Raw genomic sequence first — 26,038 nt, 5'->3', positions numbered from 1 at the left:
TACATCCCGAGATTTTCAAAGGAGGACCTGGAGGCCTGGAGAGGGACAGTGGCAGCCCAAAGGCCCCCAGCTTCTCAGAGGCAGGCCCTGACCTAGAGCCTGAAGTCCTCCCCCAGGCCTTCCTGTTAACCCCCCCCTTCCCCCCACACCCCACCTGCACGGGACTTGAGTTTCCCGTGGAGCCCAGCCGTCTCAGGGGGAACATCTCCCTCCCTGCTTTTCAGATGCACCATTGAGGACGCAGGCACCTACACAGTGATGGTCAAGAACGCCTACGGCCAGGCCTCCTCCTTCGCCAAAGTCCTTGTCCGCAGTGAGTCCTGCCATCACCAACAGGCCAGAAAGCCCACAGCAAACCCCAGATGAGCAGATGAGGACATGAGTCTGCGCCAGACTCGGGGAGGGACCCTCAGCCCAGGGGTATTTGGTCTGGGATCAGGTGACCAGGGCAGCCACCGGGATTCCCGCTCCCCAGGGCCTTCAGAGCAAGTGAGATCCTCCGCCCTCAGACTGTACAACCTATATCCCTGTTCAAGGGGACCCCACCTGCCTGTCCCCAAAGAGCATGCTCATCCCATCGAGCTGGGCTTGGGTCCAGATCCAGCTCAGGGCCTCTGGGAGGGCGGCCTGGCTACCAGCGGTCCTCAGGGGCAAAGGTCGATGCCTACCAAGTCCCCTCCTGACCCCCACTGCCCCTTTTGGCTTCTGGTGCATATTCCCCAGTGGGCTCAGGTCCCTCCTGGAGGTTAATCACAGCAGGAGGCAGAGGAGACAACTCAGGACTCCTTCAGGCCCCCGTCCACCTGCTGCCTCTGGCGCTGACCGGCCGTGTGAGCCTGGGTGCTGTCTCACTTACCTGACCTCCCCACCTGCAAAGGGGGCATCCTACCGCCTCCCTCAGATACTCCTGTGGATTAAATGAGATGGTTTAGGTAAAACTTGGCTGGATCAGGGCCGAGCCCAGCCCAGAAGGCCACACCTTTGAGCCCAAGGCTTTGCCCTCAGGGCCCTGAGAGAAGCTGCACACACACACACACACACACACACACACACACACACACACACACTGAGCAGCAGACAGTCCCCAGCCTCTCATCGGACCTTCTTAAACTGTCCTTCACAGCCTCTCCACCCCTCTGCCTTGTTCCCCAAATCGCTCTTGGTAGGCAGCTGTCCCCGCTGCCAGGCCAGGCTCTCTGGGTGGAATCTGAGCCGTCCCTATAGGCAGTGCCCAGAGTCGATTGCAAGGTCAGGCATCGGGCCCTTGGGCCCTGCCTTCCTCTGTCCACCCGTCCTTCCCATCATTTCATCCACATATCCCCATCCCTCCTCCATCAAGGCCATCCCAGGGACCAGTGTCATGTCCTGGCTTCAGGCTGCTGGGGTGCTCGCTAGGTGATTATGCCTCAGTTTCCTCATTTGTATGAGAGGATAATAATGACAACAACAGACAAGGCTGCTGTGGATTAAACGAGTTAATAAGCGGCACGTGGTACCCGCTATGTGAATAAAAATGTTCTCACTATCCCCTGGTGGTCCGTGTCCACACCACCTTGGACTTCACCCTGAAGCCTCCAGGAGGCTCTCTTAGCGCTGCCCTGGACCCACCAGAAATCCCAGTCTGACCAGGCTCCACCTGTAGGACTGTGATTCTGGCGGTGGATTTGGGTAAAGGAAGGAAACCACCATTTATTGAGCACTGACTGTATGCCAGGTTCCTGCTGAGGGCTTTGTTCATGTGAACTCATGTATTCAGAACCCCCCCGCCACCACCATCAGGGAGGAGTCAATAAGGAACTGAGGCACAGAAAGGCTAGGGAACTTTCCCCAAGCTGAAGGGGGAGCCACTGCCAGATCAGGATTCAAACCCATGACCAAAGGCCATGCCTCCAAAATCCAGTAGGAACGTGGGCTCTGAGCCTTCTCCAACTCCATTTGCTCTGGGTTTTCAGCTTACCTGGGGAAGGATGCTGGCTTCGATTCGGAGATCTTTAAAAGTAAGGAGGCTTGGGGAGGGATGGGCCCTCAGGGAGGAGGGTGTCTGGGGCTCCTCGTCAGGGCCCCCAACAGTCCCCTTTAGAATATCGCCATCCACTGCCCACAAAGGGATGTCCACGTGTGGTTTGCCTATAAACTGTTCATACCTGTAGACTGGTTTCTGGGGTCCCTAGGCACCCCAGAGCTGCCTCCAGCTGCTGCACTCTCAGTGGCCAAAACTGAATGAGAAAAAGGCAAATCCAAAAAGACAAACCAGTATTTGCCGTTTCAGCTCATCTGGTCCCACCCAGAGAAATCTCTCCCCCACCCCCGGCCCCCAGGATCAGGCCCCCTCTTCTCTTTGTTAACACCACCTGCAAAACTGTGAATCCTGACCCAGAGGAGCGGGGACACCCCAGAAGGGTCCTCACTCGCATCTAAGCCCCAGGCTGAGCTGGCAGCCTTAGAAGACTTCTGCCCTAAATTTCTGTTCCCACCCAGGACTGATGTTTGGCTCCAACGTGGAATTCACATCGGTGCTGAAACCAGTCTTCGCCCGTGAGAAGGAACCCTTCTCCCTGTCCTGCCTATTTTCTGAAGATGTATTAGACGCCGAGCAGAACATCAAGTGGTTCCGGGATGGTGAGGACCCCTAGTCCTGGCCCCTTACCTGCAGAGGCAGAGGTGGAAGCCAGAGAGGGACTAGAGCCCTGGCTCCATTCCCACCCCTGGGACCCCCGGTGGAGAGAGGAACTCAGCTATACCCGCCCCCTAACTGGTACAAGCTGGGCGATGGGTGCTGATGAGGTAGAGGGAAGCAGAGCACAGCCAGGTGGGTTCAGATCAAGTCACCCTGCAAAGTGTCACCGAGCACCTGTGGTGCCAGGCCCTGTGCTGGGTGCCGGGGCAGGGTTAGGAACAGACATGCGTAAGCTCAAGGGGCTGTCCATCCGGGAGGAAGCAGGAAGCCAGAACACAATTGCACACTGCCCATTGAGAGCCTGTGGTTGGCCAGGCACCAGCCCAGCCCTTTACATCTATGGACTCGACATCAGCACCCTAGGGGTAGGTGATGACATTTGAAGCAACAAGAACAGAGGCTAAGGCCAGGAGCAGGTCAGCCTGAGGAGGGTCAGGGCAGGTTGTGACAATTGCCTCGGGCTTTTCAGAGTCAGGGTTGTAGGTGCAGGTACATAACTGCTACTCGTGAGCTGGAAGGTTCACGGGGGGTCATGGGCCAGGGCTGGGGAAGGCCGGTCAGCCAGGGAGGAGAGGAACCGCTGGGCTTCCTGCCCCATTCGTGACCAGACCTGCAGCCAAAGGGCCAGGAGCACAGCCCCCTGACACCCCAGAGCTTGAGCCTGGGGAAGCTGCCCCTGCTGGGGGCTGGAGTGGAGGAGTGGAGGGAAAGCCGCGAGCCCTGAGAAACAGCTGCGACAACAGGCAAAGAGCTTTCCCAAACCTGCAGGTCTTCCGGAACAGAGGCGCTGGCAGGAGGGAGGGGCCTTCGCGTGGCACAAAGAGCAGGGTGGTGCAACAGCAGGACCGCAGGGCGAGGCCTAGAGCCCCAGAGCCCCTTCCCCCTCCCCTCACTAAGGTCCCGCCTGCCCAGTCCCCACCCGCCTCACTGGCACCCCTCCCTCCATTAAGCTCACACCCCCTGCCCACCGAGCCCCGCCTCCTTTCTCCAGCCCCCAGCGTCCCAATGAGCCCCTGACCCTCACACAGGCCCCATCTCTCTTGGTCCCACTTCTTCACAGGACCTCCGACTCCTTACCGAGCCGCTCACCCAGCCGCTGACCACTTCCCTGAACCCTCATTACCTCACTGAAGCCCCAGCCCCTTCCCTGGGCCCGGCCCTGCCACCCCCTGCCCGCCTCAAGCCTTCTGCAGAGGAGAGTTCAGAGACCACGTTGGCAGAGTCCTGGAGGTCACCACCCCCTCCCCAACTGCCCAGCAGAGCCTCAGGCTCTAGCCAGGCCAAACTCCCCTCTGCCTAGACCCCCAGAGCATCTGTGGGTTCCCAGGTGAGGCCCAGATCCCCCACGGGCTCACCCTGGACCCCTCCCTCTGCAGGGAGGCTGCTGAAGTCCTCCAGCCGCCGGCAGATCCTCTACATAGACCGCCAGGCGTCCCTGAAGGTGTCCTGCGCCTACAAGGAGGACGAGGGTCTCTACACGGTCCAGGTGCCCTCGCCCTTTGGGCTCCGGGAGCAGAGCGCCTATGTGTTTGTGAGAGGTGAGGGGGCGGTGGGGGACCGCGGCTCTGCCTTGACTGATTTGCTGTGGGACATTTGGGCGAATTCCTGCTCCTTGAGGCCTCGGTTTCCATGCTATATATTGGGGGTGCTGGGGTAGAGTCTCTCTAAGAATCCCTGTGCATCCCATGACCCTCCAAAGGGACACAGCCTGAGAGTCTGAGACGCGGAGCCAGCTGGAGAGGGAGGGCTGATCGTGGGCTGGGACCATTCTAGTCCAGGTTGATTTCTGTCTCCTGGCTTTGCCACTTCACTAGCTGGGTGATTTGGGGAAATTCACTTCTCCTCTATGACACTCAGTTTTCCCACCTGCAAGATGGGGGGTTGCGCCGGGACTCAGAGATTAATTATGCCAATTGTGCAGGTGTGTGGCGTAGAATGGGCCCCTAATAAACGGTACTCCTACCCCTACCCCCAGATGCTGTTGTTTGAAAGGAAGAGGCTGTTATTCAGGTCGTTCTCCTCGAGATCCAACTGAGCCCCTGGGGGGTGGTGAATGAGAAGAGGATGAGGGGTGAGAATGGGAGGGGGTCTGTCGCCAAGTGGACATTGATGGGAAGAGCCTCCCCCCACTCTCTTCCCACCCCCGCCCACCCCGGGCTTCAGATGCTGCAGCCGAGAAGCCCGGGGCTCCAGGATCCCCCCTGAATGTTCGATGCCTGAACGTGAACAGGGACTGCCTCATTCTGACGTGGACCCCGCCCAGCGACACACGTGGCAACCCCATCACCAGCTACTCCATTGAGCTGTGAGTCGGTCTCTTCAGTGGCAGAGCCCATGGGGGTAGATGGCTCTGTGAGGATAAACGTGGGGGCCACGGGAAAGAGGGACCCCCATGCCTGTCCTTGGAATAGGGCAGGAGGTAAATGTGTTATTTAGGGGCAATAGAAGGGTGTCCGCCCCTGGAGTCAGCCGCTGCCCTCTAGACCCTTTACAGCAGGAGCTGCCACTGGGAGGGGCAAACATCAGTGCTTGAAACCTGAGCAAGTGTGGATGCTGTCCTCCCTGAGTGCCGGAGACAGAGTAGCACTGACGCGGGAGGGAGGGGGCACACCAGGAAAGGGGAGGCCTAGAACACCCCCCCTCCCTCACCTGCCGCCGGCTCCGGGGCCCTAGCTGGAGGTAAGCTAAACCAGCCACTCGAATCCTTCCAACAATCCCTATCTAAGGGGGCAGGGGGACTCTCTAGTGCCCCATTCTACAGATGAGGAAACTGAGGTACATGGCCCCATCCAGCCAGTACTGAGGACAGTGGCACCCAGGGGGGCACAGAGAGCCCAGACTCCGAGGGTCACTCTGGAAGGCACTCCGACAGGGAGTGGACAGCCCTCTGGGGAAAGGCTAACTCGCCCACTCACAAGCCATGTGACCTTGGGCAAGTCGTCTCACTCTCTAAACGCGGATCCCGTTGGTAGAGTGAAGGTAATCACACCTAACCGTGAGGACCGTCAGGATTAAACGCGATAGCAGGTGCGGAGGGACACAGATGGCTCCAGACACGCAGGAAAGCTCATGGGAGGCACTAGCTATTTTGATTAGCATCGCGCTTGGTGGAGGATGGTGAGAAGGCCTCCTGGGGCCCGAGATTGGAGCCGGGCTTCTAAATGGAGAGAGATGAGCTGGGCCGGCAGCCCAGGGCGGGGGAAGGGCCCTGGAAGAGGCTCACCCTGGGAAGATGTGAGTCACGGGCAGGGGCTGCAGTCGAGGCCTCTCTCCCACAGGTGCCAGGGCGAGTCCGAACAATGGGTGCCCTGCCACCAGGCCCCCGGCGGGACCTGTCGGTGCCCAATCCAAGGCCTCGTCGAAGGCCAGAGCTATCGGTTCCGGGTGAGAGCCATCAGCAGAGCGGGCAGCAGCATCCCCTCCAAGGCTTCAGAACCGGTTGCCATGGGCGACCCTGAGGAAGCCCGGAAGAAGACAGGTGGGCACAGAGGCCCTGCAGGGACATTCCAGAGCATCAGTCAGGGCATGCTCAGGACTGCCTCACGCAGGAGACAGGTGCACAGCCCCCATGCCAAGCCCTGATCCAGGAGGGGAGACACAGCCCAGCCCTCAGGAACCCCTAATCTGATGGAGGAGACAGTGCTGTCCTTAGCAACCCCTAGCTGGAGGGGGAAGGTACAGCGCGTCTGATGGAAGAAACACAAACCTGTCCACACAAGATGCTAATCTGGGGTAAAACCACAGCACCCTCCTCGGATGCCCTTAATCTGAAGGAGGAAAACCGTCCCGCCTCAGAAGCCCCCAGCCTGCACGGTGGGGGGAACACAGCCCTCTCAGCTCTGAGGAGTCAGCCTGATTTGGGTTTGCCGTGCCCTAGGGATCTGAGCCCATCACTTCTCTCTGTCCCGAGAGGACAGAGCATCTTTGGGGTCCAAGAGCAGCAGTGCTGCACTTTGGACCCCTGAGATCGCTGGGGCCCAGATGGCCCTGCTTGAGGACACACAGTGAGGGGCCGGAAGGCCAGGACCAGAAGTGGGGGAGGAATCAGCACCCAGAGTGGGGCAGGCCCTTCCCTGTGGCCTGCTGAGCCCGCCCACCACACACACCCTGCACCCCTTAGCTCTCCCCTAACATGTTCCCTTCTCCCCACTAGAGATCCCCTTTGATACAGGAAAAACGATCACGGTCAGCACAGATGATTCTGAAGGTACGTGTGAACCTCCTGACACTTTGTCTCAAGACTCCAGCCCCCTTTGCAGTTCTGGAAACTCTGGGCCACAAACTGAACCCAGAGGCAGAAGCTGTCGTGTGCAGGGTGCGGGGAGGCGAGCACGGGCAGGATCCAGGCTGAGGGGCCAGGCTCTCTGGTGGGCGACTGCGCCCCTCGCGGAGGAAGTAGACGTCGGGGAAAGTCTCGGCAGGACGTGGGGAGACCTGGGTTCTGGCCCTGGCTCTGCCCGGCCTTGCTGGGTGACTGGAGCAAGTTCCTGCCCCTCTCTGGGCCCCAGTTCCCTCCTCAATGAAGTGAGGGGCTGAGATCTGGGGTCTCCGACAGCCCACACATCCCCCCCCCCCGATGGCTCTGATTCCAGACTTCGTGACCATCCCCTCGCCCCCGACCAATGTCCACGCCAGCGAGATCCACGAGGCCTATGTGGTTCTGGGCTGGGAGAAGCCAAGACCCCGGGGCAAAGCCCCACTGACGTACTTCCTGGAGAAGGTACGGAGACCCCAAGGGCCCCAGCCCCAGGCCGGCCTGAGAAACAGACACGCTGTGTTACCAGGACGTGGCGGGGGGGTGTTCAGGGAGGCGCTGGGAGACCCCGACAGTGTCCCCTGGGAGGCCTGAAGAGAAGAGAATTTCCTGCCTGGAAGGCTTGAGCAGAGCCCTTCACAGAGGCAGGCGGGTGGATTAAATGACCTTTCGAGGTTACCTCCAGCCCTGAGAGGTCAGTTACTGATGGCAGTTCCGGAAGCTGTTCACGGAAATACACAAAATCAAGAGACACAGACAATGGCAACAGTAGATCCGCCATGTCCTGCGTACACCCGCACCCCAAGTCTGTCTGGCACCTGGTCACACATCGGGTCGAACACCCAACCTCGGCCAGGGCCAGGGTGGGAGGGAAGCCAGGATGGTGCCCACCTGCCAGGGTCACTGGCAGACAGCACATACAGGGCATGGGGGGTGGAGGTGGGTAGCACCAGGAGGCGGTTCTCCCTGGGGGCAGAGTAGGGGCAGGAGACTGGGGAGGGGGGCAGCTCATGTGAAATGGATTTCACAGTGGAGGGGAGGCATTGTGGCAGAGTAAAAGACAGCATGGTGTGAAGATCCATTTCATTCCTGACCTGCTGTGTGAGCTCCTCTGCTAAGTTCTCTGAGCCTCAGTTCCCTCCAGCATAGAATGGACACCCTACCCTGTGAGGGTGAAGTCAAAGCAGCACATAGCCAGGGCCCGCAGCCCTGGGACTGTAAACCCTTCCCAAGGAGATGCTCTTGCCTCTGATCCCCCTAAAGGAAGACACCAGGTTTACCTTCTCATTACTCGCCGGGTCCAGCACGGTGCCTGGCACATGGCAGGTGGACGGTACAGGTTTAGTGAATCAAGGAATAAAAAGGTTCCAGGGAAGAGTCTGTGGCTCTCGTCGTCCAGATGGGCCTCTCTGCACATTCACAGGTGATCCTATTTCTCTGACATGGGAAAGCTATGGATAATGGAGGATTTGTTTTGTGAGGCTATAGCGTATAATGGTTAAGACCTTGGAGTCAGACTGCCTGGGCTCTAATCTTGTCTCTGCTACTTACTAGCTGTGTGACCTTGGGCAAGAAATTTAACCTCTCTGTGCCTCCGTTTCTTCTTCCATGAAATAGACATAATAATTGTACATCTTATAGGGTTGATGTGAGAATCAAATTAACTAAAGCACGTCAAGACTTAGAACAGAACTTGGCACGCAGTGGGTGCTCAGCCGTGTTCCTTGGTTTTTGTAGCGATTTCTTAGCCTACCTGGGTTCTAGGCTACTGACAGCCAGGTGGGCCTTGGGAGGGAAAAGCACAGAGAGGGCAGGGCCAGTGGGTCCCCCCAGGGCTTCTAGGTTTTAACTCTCACACCCAGACTCGGCCGAAGTGGCCTCTGGGTGCCTTTTAACCTGCATCACCCTCGGCTCTTCACCCTCTATCTACCCAGAGACACAGGATTTATGGCTGCCTTTGGGGCCCTTGCTGCTGTGTAGAATGAGCAGGTTTGGGGGTACCCACACCTGAGCTTAAATACCAAATGTGCCAGCTATTAGATGCGTGACTTTTGGCCAAGTTACCAAAACTTCCTGAACCTGAATTTCCTCATTGGTGGGGAAATTAACCCTTACTTTGCAGAGTTATTGTGAGAATTCATCCATTTACTCATGTATTCATCCCACAAACATAGACTGAGCACCTCTCATGCGTCAGTACTGTTCTCAGTGGTGGATAAACAGACAAACTCCTGCCTCCAGAGCTGAGACTGGAGTAGGGGTGGGGGATGGATGACAAAGAAGATGAATCCGAAAAGTATTTGACACGTTTGCTAATGGTAGGAGCTTAGGAGAAAGACAGACAGCATGGAGGGGATTTGAAGTGTTGAGGGAGGGGCTGCTGACCTTTCATATGGGGGGCGGTGCTGGGGAGGCCACCCTGAGAAGGTGAGTTTTGAGTAAAGACCCAAAGGAAGTGAGGGGCAAACCAGAGATTTCTGGGGGAAGAACATTCCAAGAAAAGGGACCAGCAAGTGCAAAGGCCCAGAGGCAGGGATTGGGCCTGGCACCATCAAGGAACAGCAGGGGGACACAGAGCCTGGTGAGTGGGCAAAGGGGGGCATGGAATGTGGCCAGACAGGTGGCAGGAGTCAAGCCATGTAGAATTTCACTCTGAGGGAGATGCGGGGCTTGGGAGGGTTCTGGGCAGACACGGATGTGATCTGACTTGTGTTGTAAAAGGATGCCTCTGCCTGTCATTTGGAGAAAAGACTGAAGGGAGTTAAAGGTAGAAACAGGCAGACCAGTTAGGAGGCTATTGAGGTAACTCAGGTGAGAGACGATGGTGGCTTGGATCAAGGTTGTGGAGGGGAGCATGAGGGTGAAAAGCCATGGTTGGACTCTGGATAAATTTCGAGCCAACTGGGTTTGTTGACAGAGCATCTTCGGGGGATGAGAAATGAGAGAAAGAGTCCAGGATGGCTCCCAGGGTTCTGGCCTGAGCAGCTGAAAGGACGGGTGCCACTAACTCGATGTGGACTGCATTGGCAGGGGGACAAGTTCCAGGGTCAGTTCTGTTGAATGTGAGATGCTCGATGGGCATCCAGGTAGAGACGTCACGGAGGCAGGTGGATCCAGAGTTCAGGTGTTGAGGGGCAGCCTGGGCCAAGGATAGAAGTTAGTGAGAGCACATGTGGGAAGGCAACCACTTAACCAAAGGCTAGTTTCTCTCCCTTGTCACAGTCGGTCATAGGTAGCGGCACCTGGGAGGCCATCAACTCAGAAACGCCTGTGAAATCCCCGAGATTCGCCCTTTTGGATCTGGAGAAAGGGAAGTCGTACGTCTTCAGAGTGCGAGCGATAAACCAGTACGGCATGAGCGATCCCTCGGAGCCCAGCGAGCCCATCGCCTTGAGGGGGAAGCCAGGTACCTGTGTGATGCAGGAGGTGGGGCCAGGCCAGGCCAGACCAGGCTGTCAGCATCCGGGGCTCGGGACCCCATGGCTGCAGGGACACAGCCGTGCCCGTTTCTCTGTCCTTGACCACTTCTACCTATCTCGAAGCTGAAAAGCAACATGATCACAGGCCTGTAAAACTTTATACCATCAAGAATTATTGATACATTTCTCTGGGCAAGAGGCTCTTGAAAGTATAGACATTTTTTTCTAGATCAACAATTCACAGGTTGCAGAATCCAGCCAGGTCCAGCACAGGATCTGAGTGTGACCAAGTGGTCCCTCAGTTCTAAACGTCTCCAACCAGGGCCTGACCCCACCTTGTGCAGCCAGGAGTGAGCCCCTGGGCAGGCCTCCGGCCCTCTCCCTGGTCCCACCCCAATCCGCCTCACCAGGTGGGACCCCTCTCATCTGCAGCACAGCGTGGGCCTGGGCAGGTCATTTCTGAGCTGCGAACCTTGGCGTCCTCACCAGCCAAACACGTTGTTCTGAAGGCCTGGTTATCGCCCCCACCTGTGGCTCCTTCCCGAGTCTCCCAGCGGCAGCTCCATCCTGGTCCTGACTTCCCGGGGTTCCCTCTCTCCTCTCAGGCCTCTGGATTCTGATAAGATCAGAAGGTTCCCTGCCATCACCAGCTAGTCCTTTAAGGAACCAGCTGTAGCGCTGCCCATCTGAGAAGAGCCTGATACGCTGCAAGGCCTGTTTGGGGAAGATTTCAAAGTCCTAGATTTGTACTGTTTCAATAATGTAGAAAAAAGATATATATATATATATATATGGATATATATATTCATAGTAAGTATAAATAGGTTGGTGGGCAAATGGAGTTTTTCTTTAATTCTGGTCTGGTTAACATTTAGTCTTGACTCAGGGGCCTGGCCAGTGACTGGTTTGTGATTGGATGTGGGCAGTCTCTGGACCACAAGGCAGCCTTAGGGCAAGGTTCTGGTACAGTTCGGAGAAGGAAAGGAGAGGAAAAGAAGAGAGAGGAGGGGAGGAGAGGAAAAAAGAAAAGACATTTACTTGTATTATGAAAGTGAAGTTATTGTACAAAAATGGGAAAACACAAAAGAAGCGAGAGAGAGAGAGAGAGAGAGGAAGGGAGGGAGGGAGGGAGGGAGGGAGGGAGGGAAGAGAATTCCCTCCACCCCAGGATCCCGCTGACCAAGGGTAACCACTGTGAACATCTAGGCGCTTGGGCCTCTGGTCTCTGACGCATGCACGCCAATGCATCTTTCTGAAAGTCCAATCAAACCACGTGTAGAGCTTTGCATTCTACCTTTTACAATTAACATTATGCCACAAACATATCCTCAGGTCTTGAAATCATGATGTTAGTGCGTGAGTACTACTCCATACATGGATGTCCTCAGCTCAAGTTCTTGCCTATGGGTAGAATCAGGTCTCTTGGACACATGGGGCCCCTGAGTGCCCTCCTTCTACCCTCTCCCACCACCCAGCCTTCATCCACTGTCACACTGTCTTCAGCCTGAGAGGCTGAAGTTGCTGACAGGACCTTCCTGAGCCCAGGACCCCAAGTCTGTTTCTCAGTACTTCCCCTGGGCCAAGTGCAGAGCCTGGCTCAGAGCAGGCACTCAGTAGTTACTGGATTTATGTTGGATTGATGCTGAGTTCAGCCTCTGCCTGTTGACTTTGAGGCACCACCAGAACACAAGGAGAGGCGTCCAGGGAAAAATGGAAGATGAGGCTCTAGAATTCAGGAGAGAGAGCAGGCCTGGAGGTAAAGCCTGGGGAGTCGCCTGCAGAGAGGTGAGGGCTGAAGACATGGGAATAGGTGGACACTTGAGATGAGAAAAGAGGAGAAAAATGGAGCAAGTCAAGGGACAGACGCTTGGAGGAGTCCCACATTTGGGGACAAAAGAAAGAGGGGGAGGGCTTCCCTGGTGGTGCAGTGGTTGAGAGTCCGCCTGCCGATGCAGGGGACACGGGTTCGTGCCCCGGTCCGGGAAGATCCCACATGCCGCGGAGCGGCTGGGCCCGTGAGCCATGGCCGCTGAGCCTGCGCGTCCGGAGCCTGTGCTCTGCAATGGGAGAGGCCACAACAGTGAGAGGCCTGCGTACCACAAAAAAAAAAAAAAAAAAACAAGAAAGAGGGCAAGTCACAAAAGGATGTGTAAGGAGTTTGAGAAGGAAAAAGAGAACTAGGAAGGTCCTGTATCTGACATATATCCATCCATCCTTTCATCCATCTATCCATCTATTCAGCCACCTGTCCATCCATTAGTCTATTGATCCATTCATCCATCCATCTGTCCATCCATCCATTCTTCCATCCATCCATCCAGATCTGTCCATTTAACACAACATGGCAAACTCTACCTCAAGGAGCATAGTCTCAGGGAGCCATGAAAGTTAAAGTTTCAAGGGAAATAAAATGAAGTTTCCTAGAGATCAAAGATAAGGCTGAGGAAAATTGTCAGATCTGGTGACTTCTAAGAGAGAGAGAGCGATAGTAGGGTTAATGAATGGGGATTTTAGTGAGGAAGCGGAGATGTTTGGAGGTAAGATGAGAGAAGACTTTCAGAACACAAGAGTCTGGAGGACACCTCTGGGACTAGGGAAGAGCTGCCCAAAGCCCCAGGGCATGTCTGCAACACACGTGCCCCCCTTGATTGCCACGTGCGCACCTCCCCGCCTCTCCCACACGCCTCCCCCTCCCCAGCCGTGTAACTCAGCATCTTCACTCAGTCCACACTTCTGATTTTTAGCCACTCTCCCTCCTCCAACTCAAGTTCAAGCTTTCCGAGACACGCAGACCTCTGTCTCCCTGACCTGGGATCCTGTGAAAGACAGCCCAGAGCTCCTGGGTTATTACATCTACTCCCGGGAGGCAGGATCGTCTGAGTGGAAAACAGTTAACAACAAACCCATCCAGGGCAGCAGGTGAGTTTGCCCCCACCCCTTCCTGCCCTAGGGCAGGGCCGTAGTAATAATGAAGCCTCTGCCGTTCTCGGTGCCTTGGGCATTGGGCACTGTTCTAAGTTCTTTTCATATATGAGGTCGTTTAGTTCTGGCTGCAATCCTCTGAACTGAGGACTATTACTTCTATTATCATTGTACAGATGAAGAAACCGAGGCACAGAGCAGTTACGGAGTTTGCCAAAGCTCACCTAGCTAGTAAGTGCACTTGGCCCAGACGGCCTCTTTTGCGGCAACACTCACTAGGAGCGTGCTGTTTGCAGGTAGTGGTGACTGCCTAGGCCTTGTCTTTCCAGGAGCTTAGAGACAGAGAGGCAGAGAGTGCATCCAGGGCGGCTGGGGCTCAGGCTGCACACCCGCCCCTCACTCTCCGGGCACCTTTGCACAGAGACTCGCCCTCTCTGACCCTCCGCCCAGACTCCTGTGCTCTTGCCTATGCCACTCCCACTCCCCTCTGAGTCTCCCTCCTCACCGAGGGGCCTCCCTCGGTGGCCCCGGTCCTTGCAGGCAGAACCCTCGAGGCTTCTGGACTCATGACTTCTCTCCGTTTTGAGGCTCTGTGGGGGCAGGGGCTCAGGTGGTGACACCCACCCCCCCTTCCCTTTCCATCAGACGACCGGCTGGGCCCTGAGCACACCTGTGGGCTCCCCTCACCCTGGGCTGCGAGCCCCAAGATTATCTCACCCAGAAAAGGGAACAGGACCTGGTGCCCCTCTGGCACACGGTGCCTCACGGTCACTCATGCTTTGTCACTGCTAAAGTTCTCCAGTTGGAGAATAATTAATTGGGTTTTGGACAAATGAGCTCAGAGTCCAGGTTATCCCTAGGATGACATCTCTCCCCTGACTTGCATTCAGATGTCCGTCCCTGAAGGGGAGGACAGGGGCTGAGGGAGAGTCATGTGATGAAAGTGGCATGTCGGAAGAACGTGCCACACGTGGGGCGTGGCGTGATCCTCTGGTACGTCCAGAGACCTCGTCACATGTGCGCATGTCATCGGTTACATGTGTCAGGGCTGGAAAGAGGCTAAACAGCCCAGCAGTGCTGCCTGGGGTGATGGTGTGAAGGGAGCTCAGCTGGGAGGTAGGGTCTGGTCCACCACCGTTCCATGAGCTCCTCAGAACCTGGCTCACAGGAGATGCTCAAAAAAGACCTGAATGAATGAATACTGAACGGGCAGGCGCTGCGCTGGGATTCGGGAGACCCGGGCTCGGTCCAGGTTGTTCCTAACTGGCTGTGTGCTCTTGGCTCACCCCATTCCTTCTGGGGAAGCCCTTCCCTACCTGTAAAATGAAGAAACTGAATGGTTTGATCCATAAAGGCCCCTCTGACATTCCAACATTCAACTCCTCGGGGTCAACTGGCCGAGGGAAGCTCCCTGTAGAACAAGATTTGCTACAGGAAAATGTTGATAAGTGAAAAGGGAAAAAAGAGGTTCACAGTTTGGATCTTATCAAGAAGAGACAGGGGCTTCCCTGGTGGCACAGTGGTTGAGAGTCCGCCTGCCGATGCAGGGGACACGGGTTCGTGCCCCGGTCCGGGAAGATCGCACATGCCGTGGAGCGGCTGGGCCCGTGAGCCATGGCCGCTGAGCCTGCGCGTCTGGAGCCTGTGCTCTGCAGCGGGAGAGGCCACAGCAGTGAGAGGCCCGCCTATCACAAAAAAAAAAAAAGAAGAGACAGGATGGGAGGACATTTTTCTGTAAGCAGAGTGTCCTTGTACGTCTCTGGCTGGTAATTCAGGGGTCTTTAAAAGGACTCTGTGCTTCAGTCACAGCAACCGTACAGATCAGAAGAGCCATTTGTTGTGTTTCCAGGACGAGGCCCAAAGTCCTAGAGATGTACCAGTTGCTCAGTTTAGGGGTTGGCTACCTGGGCCTTCAACTGGTAACTTTCCCAGCGTATTCGCACCTTAATGATGGGCTCTGGAAGCTACATCCTTTAAAACCTTAAGGACCTCATCCTCCATGGGGCAGGCATCACTCTGGGGGCAGGGACAAGGTCTTTAGGCAAGAACTGAGGCCTCAACTCCTACCACGCTGGTGGCCACTTATCCCCACAAGGTTGTTCTAGAAAGTTCAGGAATGTCTCCCTGCTGCTGGTTTGGCCCTTCCTGAAGGCTGTACATTTCTCTCGCAGGTTTACAGTTCCCGGGCTGAGGACAGGGAAGGAGTATGAGTTTTGTATCAGGTCAGTCAGCGAGGCTGGAGTTGGGGAGAGCTCAGCCGCCACAGAACCCGTCAAGGTCAAGCAGGCTCTGGGTAAGTCCACGGGGCAGGTGCAGCCTGCACACCTCTGGGGACAGACCTGGGCTGAGCAGAGAGCAGGGGGCTTATCCACCACCTCTTGGAGGGTCCAACTCCAGAGGCCATGGGGCAGAAGCCTTCTCAGGGGATCTGGTGCTGACCCCCACCACCCCTTCCTTTGGGGAGGAAGTAGCAACGGCCTGAGGCCATGGGGTGAAGTCTGACCAGCTCGGAGGCCCAGGTGCCCTGCACGCAGCTGAGTCAGCATTACCAGTGGACGCTACTGGCTAAGTCCGTGCCCCAGGGCAGGGTGGGCACCCACTGGGGGAGGCTCACTGCTTCCCTCGGGCCCCACCGCCCAGTCCGGCCGCCCCTCGGGAGCAGTGGCCCTCACCCCCTTGCCTCCCCGTAGCTGCACCATCTGCTCCATATGACTTCGCCCTCCTGAACTGTGGGGAAAATTATATGGTCATTGGGTGGAAACCTCCTAAGCGGCGTGGAGGGGGCAAGATCCTGGGCTACTTCCTGGACCAACACGACTCAGAGCAACTGGACTGGCACTCGGTCAACCAGCAGCCCATCCCCACCCAGATGTGCAAGGTGAGGCTGGAATGCGGCCACTGGCCTGGTGTCCTGATTTGTGTGGGTGGAGAGTGGGGGTCAGGGTTGGAGGTCCTGAGGCTGAGAGAGGCCTCAGGTTTGGTGCCTCGACAATCCAGCTGATTGTCAAGTGCAGACCAGTCTTACGTGAAGCTCCTATAGACCTCCTGCTGTGAACCTCGTCCCCTGCCTCCCCAGCCCCAGCCTTCACGGTCTGTGCTTTTGCTCTTCAAGGTCAGTGACCTTCATGAAGGCCACTTCTATGAGTTCCGTGCCCGGGCAGTAAACTGGGCTGGTGTTGGAGAGCTGTCGGCACCCAGCAGCCTGTTTGAGTGCAAAAAGTGGATGATGCCTCAGCCAGGTGAGCGGCTGGGAGGCGCCAAAGCCCAGCCCCTGCCCTCCCCTCCCCTCCCCCAAACAAGATGACCGCTACCGCCGGGCTCGCTGTGCATTCCAGCTTGCTCTGTTGGTCCCAAACACCAGACCCCTGCCCCCTGTAACCTCTGACACAGTCTTAACTCTGCCAAGTCAAGAGCCCTGACCTTGGCCATTGACTGGCCCTGTACCCCCATCCAAACTATCCTCTAGCTCAACACCCCATCTGAGCTCCGATTCTCAACACAGACCAATCTCAAACCCCAAAGGCACACTGCTAGGTGACCAACTCGTCCCAGTTTGCCCAGGGCTTTCCCAGTGTTACCACCGCAGTATTACCATCCCAGTATTACCAGCTGTGTCCCAATCCTGGACAAACAGGGCAGGTTGGTCCCCCTCTGCACCACTCCCGCAGCGCCATCAGCCTTCTCACACACTAGCCCTTCATCTCCCCCTTAGGAAGGAAGGATGACAACCTTCCATCATTCTGTTCAGCTCAGTTCTGTTTTCTGTACAAAACCTTTACCTGAATGGCAGATAATCACTACGTGTGATGCTTTAGACAACGACAGTTATAGACAACTGCTATTTGTTGGGGACTTCCTATGTACTGACACTTTGCATAAGTTATGTCATTAATGCTCACAACAGCACTATTTTATAAGAACTAGTATTAGCCCCATTTTACCGATGAGGAGACAGGAACATAGAGGCTAAGTAACTTGCCCAGAGTCCCCATAGCCTGAAAAAGGGTGTTCGCTGGGACATGAACCCCAGTGATCTGACTCTGGAGTCCACACCCTGAGCTTCTACATTAAACACTGAAATGGCAAAGAGATTAGAAAGATTAATGCTGTCTGGGACAGGGATGGGGAGGGTCAAGGATGTTTCCCAGAGGAAGGGATACTGAGCACAGTTTGAAGAGTTAACTCTAGTTCAGACACAGACCAAGCTTTGCCATGAAGCCAAGGCCGGCCAGGTCCCCACCATGTCCAGAGCAGGCACTTCCAGGCCTGGCTGGGACTGAAAGATTGACAAGCTTGCTGACTCGCCACCCGCCCACTGCCCGACTGGCTGGCTGGCCATTTGGATATCCATCTCCTTCTCTTACCCTGTCTTCCCACAGGACCCCCGTATGGCGTGCGGGCGTTTGAAGTGCGGGCCACATCCCTGATGCTGACGTGGGAGCCCCCACTGTACCAAGGGGCCGGACCGGTCACAGGCTACTGCTTGAGTGTCCAGGAGGAAGGCTCTGAGCAATGGAAGCCGGTCACTCCAGACCCCATCTCTGGCACCCACCTGAGGGTGAGTCCCTGCCCCTTCATCCTCTGATGAAGGATGGGCCCGCCCTAAGCCTTCCCTGCCACAGGATATGGCAGGACTACAGAACACCAAAGCTGGAACGACCCTCAGAGATCACTGCCCTCACTTAATGGCAGCAGAGGACCAGAGAGGGGGAGTGGCTTAGCCAGGGTCACGCAGCGAGTTGGTAGTAGGTCTGGCCGGTGGTTGGTCTTAACCTGCTCCATGCTGTGCAGACTCCTCCCTAAAACCTCACTTATAATCAGCAAGGTATATTAGCATTTGGACATGCACATCCCTTGAGCTAGGAATTCTGCTTCTAGGATTGAACTGTAGAGAAATAATTAGTCAAGTGTGCAAAGACCTAAGGACAGTGATGCTTGTTGTAGCGTTGTTTATAAAGGCAAAATTTGGAAACAACTTAAATGTCCAGCAGTAGGGGGTTTGCTTAAATAAATCACAGTGTATCCTTAATGTGGACTCAGTGTCAGCGAGTGTAACGGCTACAGTAGCTGAAGGAGTGGCAATAATATAAAGAATGAGGTAGAGCTAAAAAAATTATAAATTTAAAAATTAAAAAAAAAGAATGAGGTAGAGCTACGTGTATGTTGTGACATAAAAACATATCCACCATATGTGGCTAAGAAAAAAAAAGCACAATACAGAGCAGGATATTTATATGTTAGATAACATTTAGAACATGTATATCATGCTGTATATTAATGAACATAGAGGCATATATGCGTTTCTTCATTTAAATGAGAAGCAAACTCTAAACTCTTTGGATAAATAAGAAATCTAGCAGAATCATCGGTTTTCTTCACCTGTGGTGGTTGTTTTCACTTGCACTAGTGTAGAAGGGAAAGCGCAAACAGTGCTCTCCTGGCATAACAAAGACAACTCACACGTATTTGTCATGTCAGAAAACAAAGGTGTCCACTGAAGCATTCTTAGCAGACGCAAATTACTAACAGACAATCCATCAGGACCACAGACTTCACAGCATCCATCTCTGAAGCCAGCATGTCTCACAGGCCTTCTTTGTTTAAGGAAAGTTTGTAAGGAAAGTTTTGTGATGTGTATTAGGTTTTCTCTTCTGCAGCTCTAGGGAGAGAGGGAGTATTTTCTCCACCTCATTTTCCTGAGGCATCTTTCACCAGCAGGCAGGAGGGTGTGTGGGTTTCAAGACCACACGTTAGCACTCTGTTAGCACCAAGAGGAAAGAAAGCAGGCTTGAGAGGCCCAAAACAACATGGAAAGAAGATACTAACAAGCAGAATACGGCACATGTCACGTTTCTGCATGGTTTACGTGCATTTGCAAGTCTAAATGGATTTTTACAAAATTGTCAATTCTGGTCATCTCTGGGAATGGGGCTGCCAGGAGAGCCTTACCCCTTCATTTTATATTCTTTTCTGTTGCTTTAATATTTCCTCCAACAAACATGAATTTCTTTCATAATCAGAAAAAAATAAAAGTATTTCCTTTTGAAACAATAACATTAAGGCTATCTAAGACCAAATGAAGAAGGGCTTTCCTGGTGGCGCAGTGGTTGAGAGTCCGCCTGGCAATGCAGGGGACACGGGCTCGAGCCCTGGTCCGGGAAGATCCCACATGTCGCGGAGCAACTAGGCCCGTGAGCCACAACTACTGAGCCTGCGCGTCTGGAGCCTGTGCTCCGCAACAAGAGAGGCCGCGACAGTGAGAGGCCCGCGCACTGCGATGAAGAGTGGCCCCTGCTCGCTGCAACTAGAGAAAGCCCTTGCACAGAAACGAAGACCCAACACAGCAAAAATAAATAAATAAATAAATTTATTTTTAAAAAGACCAAATGAAGAAGGGCAAGCTTCAGCCCATGGAATGCTCTGAGACGTGCAGTTTCCACCACCACGGGGCTCGGCTCCCTACAGTAGAGTCGGCCAGTGCTGGACAGCTGGCCTGAGAGAGCCACGCAAGATGGATGGTCCCTCTGCTCCCCAGGCAGGCTGGCCCAGGGCTGGGGAGCCTCGGTGACTTGGCACCGTTTCTGCATGTGGGTGGTTGGCCGGCATTCACTCACTCAGTCATTCACTCAACACTTCTGGACACCTACTTAGTGCCAGATCTGGAACCAGATTGTAGATGTAAAAAGCTACAGTCACAGTCCTTAGGGGACAGGCAATTACAGTACTGTGTGCCGTACAATCAAGGAGGGTCCGAGGGATTCTGGGAGCTCCCAGGAGGAAGGTAAGAGGCCTCTCCTGGCCTCGTCCCATCTGGCCAAGCTGAGTGGCCAAGGGTGAGCTGTTGTTGCTAGACCAAGAGAAGGGGAGGACGTTCCAGGCAGAGGGCTCAGCAAGGGCAAAGGCAGGGAGGCGTGAAGCGACGTGATGCGTGGGGGACCCTGAGGAGTCAGGGAGTGAAGGGGGCGCGGAGAAGAGGACAGAAGGCTGAGGATGGACGGATGAGGAAGGCTTTAGGTACCAAGCCTCGAAATCTGAACTTTACCCTGAAGGCCACTGAAAGAGTTACGTGTACTCAGACTGCCATCTTGGAAACACTGGCAGAGGGAAAGATAAACCGGGAAGAAGGGTCTAGAGGCAGAGGCGCCATTTAGGAAACTGTTGGACTAATCCAGGAGAGAAGAAATAAAGCTGCAGTCAAAGGCGTGGCTGGGACACAGACAGGCCACGTTCAAGAAACGTTAGGGAAATAAAATGGGAACTTCGGTGATTAGATGTGTAGGGCTCAAGAAAAAGATGTCAAAGACGATGATTACCAAGCTCCTTTCTAGGGAGACAGATGGAGGAGAGGCAGGGGCCGCAGGAAGAGAAAGGGTTTTCTTGTTGAGAGGCTGATGATGCATTAAGTTCTGAGCAGGTGGAATTCCAGGCATCACAAGCGTAGGAGGTAATCTCAGGGGAGAGGCTCACCTGAAGCTGGAACTCAGGAGAGCAATGTGCCCCTAGCCTGCCCCCCACCCCCAGGGCAGCCTGGCCCTCCTGGGGGTCCCCTGCAGCCCGTGGCCAGGGCTGCAGGAAGGGTGGGTCTTTGCCATCCTCGGTGCTCACTCTTGCCCCCTCCCTTCCCCCAGGTTTCTGACTTACAGCCAGGGAAGACCTACGTGTTCCATGTACAGGCTGTGAATTCAGCGGGCCCAGGGCAGCCGTCCATGCCCACCGACCCCATACTCCTGGAGGACAAGCCAGGTAGGGGCAGGGGGAGGACGCTTGTCTGCAGCAGGAGGACAGAACCTGCTGGGCCCTCACCCCGCCACACCTTCCTGCCCCTCATTCCTTCCTGCCTGTTTCTCTCCCGTCCACACTCTCGTTTATTTCTGTGGGATCCCAAGATTTGAACATATGGTTTCCTTCCATGTGATGGGTCTTCCATCCTTCACGTGCCACATTCTTAAACTCATACAACTCTTCGTGGATATCTAAAAGAACAGGCAACTTTATTTCAGATATGCCGTGTGGCTTTGCCTGCCTTGCAGTCACGGCTCCCGAGGTCCGCTCCTACCACATACGCCAGATGCTGCGCTGGGTCCTTACACTGTCTGGCTCTCCCAATAAGCCCCTGAGGGAGCCGTCACTGTCCCCACTTTAGAACTGCCGGGGACATGGCAGTGATGAGAAAGCAAGGTCCGTGCGCTGGCGGGGGGAGGGGCAGGACGAATGGACAGTAAACAAGTAAATGATGAAAAAGTCAGTGATAAGTGCTATAAAGGAAGTGCAACAGGGTGATAGGGCGGGGTGGGCTTTACGCTAGCCTCAGTAGTCTGAGGAGGTGACGTTTGAGCTGAGAAGGAGCCTGATCATACGAGGCCTTGGAGGCCACAGCAAGGAGTCTGGGGTTTCTTACTTTATTCAAGAGCAATGGGCAGCCGCTGGAGGGGTTAAGCAGGGGAGGGCGCTGACCCGGTTTATTGTGTCTAAATGTCTCTTGCCCCCCACTGGATCCCGCCCTCAGGCGCTCGGGAGATCGAGGTTGGTGTGGATGATGAGGGCTTTATCTACATGGCTTTCGAGGCCCCCGAGGCCCCCGACTCCTCGGAGTTTCAGTGGTCCAAGGACTACAAGGGCCCGCCGGACCCACGGAGGGTCAAGGTCGAGGAGGAAGTTAACAAGTAAGTGAAGGGAGGGGCAGCACGACTCGTCCGCAGGTCCCGGACGTTGTCGGATGAGTCAGGCAGAAGCTCGTGGGTGAGACCATCCGGCAGGACCCCCAGATAACGAGCTTGAGAGGACTGCTTGGTCTCTCCTGAGGGGTGCTGACTGCCACCCGGGGAGAAGCGAGGGAGAGTGCCTGGAGAGGCTGAAACGGTGCCGTTCATCTGCAGACCCTTTTCTGGAAGGAATGTGTGTGCCTCCGAGGAGACGCTCGCTGGAGAGTGAGCTGGAGTCGCTGGAGAGTGCCAGCGACTCGCTCTTGCAAGTTCTCTGGGTTCAGCTTCCTCATCAGTAAAAGAGGGGTTAGGATGTCAAGGGCCCCCAGGTCTCCCTCCTCCACCCCCAGCAGCTCTGGCCTTGGCCCTGTCCAGCAGGAGACAAAGCTGATGGCTTGAGACCCGTGGAGAGAGGCAGGCGTGGGGGATGTGGCCAGTACGAAGACTGTTCCAGAGAGCCTGGCTAGTGAGGACCACTGAAGGTGGCAGGCCAGACGTGCCCTGGGCGGGGGACCCCAAAGAGGTGGAAGGAGGCTGCCACCCCTGCTTACTGGCTTGGCCGGGGTCTGGGCTGGGGTGCAGGGCTTGCAGAGCCGACCGAGACTCCCCAGCTCCCAGGCCTCCAGGGCACACGGCCCCTCTCAGAGCCCTCCTGTCTCTGCAGGTCCAAGATCATCCTGAAAGAACCTGGCCTCGAGGATTTGGGCACCTACTCGGTGGTGGTCACCGATGCTGACGAAGATATCTCAGCAAGCCACACGCTGACGGAGGAAGGTGATGCCCCTGTTCCACGGCCACCTCCCCAGAGAGACGACCCAGACACGGAGTCCCAAGCACAAATACCCCAGAGGCCAGCAAGAAGCAATAAAAATGAGTAAAGCAGAGATTTCCAGGGAAGTAGGCCCTCACCCACCCATTCAGTCAGTCAGCCAGTGAATAAGTGTCTGCTGAGCACCGACCATATGCCAGAGACTGTCCTAGGCACTGAATTACATCAGTGAACTCAACAGGCAGAAATCCCTGCCTGATGGAGTTCACGCTCTTCTTGTCTCTCTCTTTACTTTATCTACTTTTGATAAAAACCAAAGGTACCAGTGAATTATTTCACTTCCTTCCGTAGCCTAAGAAAAACGACAGCATAAGTAGAATGATAAACTGCAAATGGCAGTCAGTCTGAGGAATGAGGATGGCAAAAGGGAGCAGTGGGGACTGTGGTAAACCAGAGAGGGGATGCCGGGCCTCAGCCGTCATCTATGAGACTCACCCTCTGCTGTCTCCATAGCAACTGGGACAGCCCATTGTCCTCCCTGATGATTGCACTGGAGGCCATTTGATTTTCTTAAGAGGCAGAAGCCAGACAGGTCCAGAGTGCAATTCCAGTTCCACAATTTCCTAGCTGCTTGACCTTGGATAAGTCATGACACCTCTCTGGGCCTCAGTTTCCTCATCTGTAAAGGGGGATTATAATCCCTGCTGTCCTAAGTGAAACAATGCAGTTATGCAGATATACTTAGATGATTCCATGCAAACTAAAGCCATCCACAAAAGTAATGGGGTTTGCTTTTTTTTTGGACTGGATGCTTGCCATGTGTCCAGACTCACCATGCTAAGGACTCTAGAGCTTATAAGAGGAAATGAGATATGAGCCCTGCCCCTGCCAATTCATTCATGCAACACGTATTTATTGAGCACATACTGTGTGCTAGATACCATGCAGGTCCAGAGCTCAGCTTAGCAGAAGAGACAAACCTAACACAAAGAAGCAGTTAGCAGTGAGACAGCACTCTGCTGACCTGCCCTAGACACATGCAGACTGAAATGCTCAGTGGGGAGAGCAGACCCTCAGATACTAGGACAGTATGGCTCAGTGGGGGAGAACAGACCCTCAGATACTACAACAGTATGGCTCAGTGGGGAGAACAGACCCTCAGATGCTGGGACAGTATGGCTCAGTGGGTTAACAAGGGGCCACAGGAGACAGACAGTAATGCTCACCCCACAGCATGTTGTGAGGACGGCTGAGATCACGCAGAGCCTGGCACACAGTAGGTGCTTCTCTGGGGAGGTGGCACTTGATCAGGTCTTGAAGGACAGGAGAATAAGCAACCTCAGGGTGGCCTGCGGCAGCCCCCGCAGCCCCCTCAGTGCCCCAGAGCCAAGGCCCACAGTGGTCATCATCAACCCCTCAGTAGCCAAGTTACCCCAAGCCGAGTGTCTCGGGACTTTCGCCCAGTGTGGACGCTAGGACAGCTTCCACGGGCCCCACTGGCCCGGGTATGTCATTCTCTTTGGTTTCTTCCTTGCTCCTCCCTGTCCCAGAGCTGAACAGGCTGAAGAAGCTGAGCTATGAGATTAGAAACCCAGGTAAGTGGTCCAAGCCAGCAGCCTTGGGCAGTCCCGCCAGGCCCACCGGGGTGTTCTGAGCAGGGCTGAGTCAGCCAAGAGCCAGAAACTAGCCGGGGGGGGGGGGGCGGGGGCAAAGGATGGGGACGTCTTGGGGCTGGAAGGTCAGAGACCCAGGGAGTCCTCAGTCCATGAAGGGAACAGAGCAGCCAGCAGAGAGCACATGGGATGCAAGGGAGGGCAGAGTGGCTGGTTTTTTCTTCTTGGATTGTGGGTCATCTAAACCCCTGCTTCCCTCCATTGGCCAGGAGTAGCTTTTGCAGGCCCTGGCGCAGGGGTCGCAAATTTGGGTGCATATTGGAATCGCCCCCGGAGCTTTTCAAAATCCCAATGCCCAGGCCACACCCCAAACGAATCAGAACCTCTGGGTCTGGAGCCAGACACTGGTGTTTTTGAAAGCCCTTGGGGATCCAGTGTCCAGCCAGGGTGAGAAGCATGACCTCAAAGCTGTGGGAAGAGGATGAATTCCCTGAGATGAATTCAATCTAGGGGGACTGAATGTGGGAAACCCTCCCCAGCCCCTCATCCCCAGTCGTGTCTGCGTCAGACTCTGAAACATTTTGCACATTAAATGCCCACAGTGTGCTCAAGGTGGGGCTGTCGGGAGGGGGGAGGGGAGAAGGGGTCCCTGCCCACCCTTTCCTGTCCTCTGCCTCCCAGTGATCAAGCTGATCTCCGGCTGGAACGTTGACATCCTCGAGCAAGGAGAGGTGCGGCTTTGGCTGGAAGTAGAAAAGTTGTCTCCAGCCGCTGAGCTGCATCTAATCTTCAACGAGCAGGAAATCTTCAGCTCACCGGTAATTGGGGGCTCAGAATCCCTAAGTGAGGTTCCTGGCCCAGGAGGTGGTCTCACAGGCAGTGATCTCCACTGGCTGCACCTCCCCCGAGCAGACTTTTCAGAAACGGCCACCAGCTTTGGCTGTCACAGTGATAGGGTGGGGGGTGAGGACACCTGGATTTTAGTACCTGGGGGGTGGGTGGTAGGGATGCTAGACACTTGCCAACACAAGGAACACTCCCACAAAGAACTTCCCACGCCTCCCACAATTGTTCACTGTCCTGTCAAACATTTGTAAGGTGAAAAACCTACATTCATGCTTATAATTATCCAAGCCTAGACCCTAACTCTGAGATATAAACACAAAGAATTTTTTTTGCAGTGTTAACATACACTGAATAGAGAGTTTTTATTCTATTAGCCATATTACCTATGCTCTTTCATTCGTTTTCCTGTTCTTCTTGTACTCATGAAGATGTACATGAGTAAAATCTCTCATGAGAGATTCAATCATGAGAAGATCTTATTTGTGAATTTCATCTCCAGATGACCATCAAAAAATATGTGTTATAAAGAGAGGAGCTGGTTCTGACAGAGGAGGAAGAGCTCAGGGCTAGATGTCAGAAGACTCATATTCATCTCCTGTGGGTAGTGTGCCCTTGGGCAGGTCTCTTCACCTCTCTGTGCCTCAGTTTCTGCATCGGTACAATGGGGTTGGTTGCCCCAGAATCAGGAGGAGCAATTGGAAAAAAAATAGATTTGAAAGTTCTGCACAGAGATTAAGCATGACCTTGGCTCATGGTAGAGGCAGGGTAACAAAGTCTGGACTCTTGGTACACAGCGCTGATACTAGCAGGTGCCGCTATAGAGAAATCAAATTAG

General features: G+C 54.9%; 1 protein-coding gene across 2 annotated transcripts in view; it reads left to right on the top strand.

Moving 5' to 3' along the window:
- Positions 1–26,038, top strand: part of MYOM3 (myomesin 3) — a 47,414-nt gene that overhangs the window by 9,943 nt on the left and 11,433 nt on the right. For both annotated transcript variants that reach the window (XM_067724115.1, XM_067724125.1), the window contains 19 exons: positions 225–313; positions 1,953–1,997; positions 2,479–2,619; positions 4,054–4,215; positions 4,841–4,982; positions 5,956–6,155; positions 6,831–6,884; positions 7,270–7,397; positions 10,155–10,338; positions 13,096–13,270; positions 15,445–15,566; positions 15,964–16,151; positions 16,386–16,512; positions 17,653–17,831; positions 20,902–21,016; positions 21,780–21,936; positions 22,640–22,749; positions 24,295–24,339; positions 25,039–25,175. In XM_067724115.1, coding sequence (XP_067580216.1) covers positions 225–313; positions 1,953–1,997; positions 2,479–2,619; positions 4,054–4,215; positions 4,841–4,982; positions 5,956–6,155; positions 6,831–6,884; positions 7,270–7,397; positions 10,155–10,338; positions 13,096–13,270; positions 15,445–15,566; positions 15,964–16,151; positions 16,386–16,512; positions 17,653–17,831; positions 20,902–21,016; positions 21,780–21,936; positions 22,640–22,749; positions 24,295–24,339; positions 25,039–25,175 — 2,500 coding nt within the window. The remainder of the gene's footprint in view (positions 1–224; positions 314–1,952; positions 1,998–2,478; positions 2,620–4,053; positions 4,216–4,840; positions 4,983–5,955; positions 6,156–6,830; positions 6,885–7,269; positions 7,398–10,154; positions 10,339–13,095; positions 13,271–15,444; positions 15,567–15,963; positions 16,152–16,385; positions 16,513–17,652; positions 17,832–20,901; positions 21,017–21,779; positions 21,937–22,639; positions 22,750–24,294; positions 24,340–25,038; positions 25,176–26,038) is intronic.

Source organism: Pseudorca crassidens, chromosome 2 (assembly GCF_039906515.1).
Source record: "Pseudorca crassidens isolate mPseCra1 chromosome 2, mPseCra1.hap1, whole genome shotgun sequence".
NCBI lineage: Eukaryota > Metazoa > Chordata > Mammalia > Artiodactyla > Delphinidae > Pseudorca > Pseudorca crassidens.
Note: the sequence above shows the minus strand (reverse complement) of the source record. Positions and strands in the feature narration are given on the sequence as shown.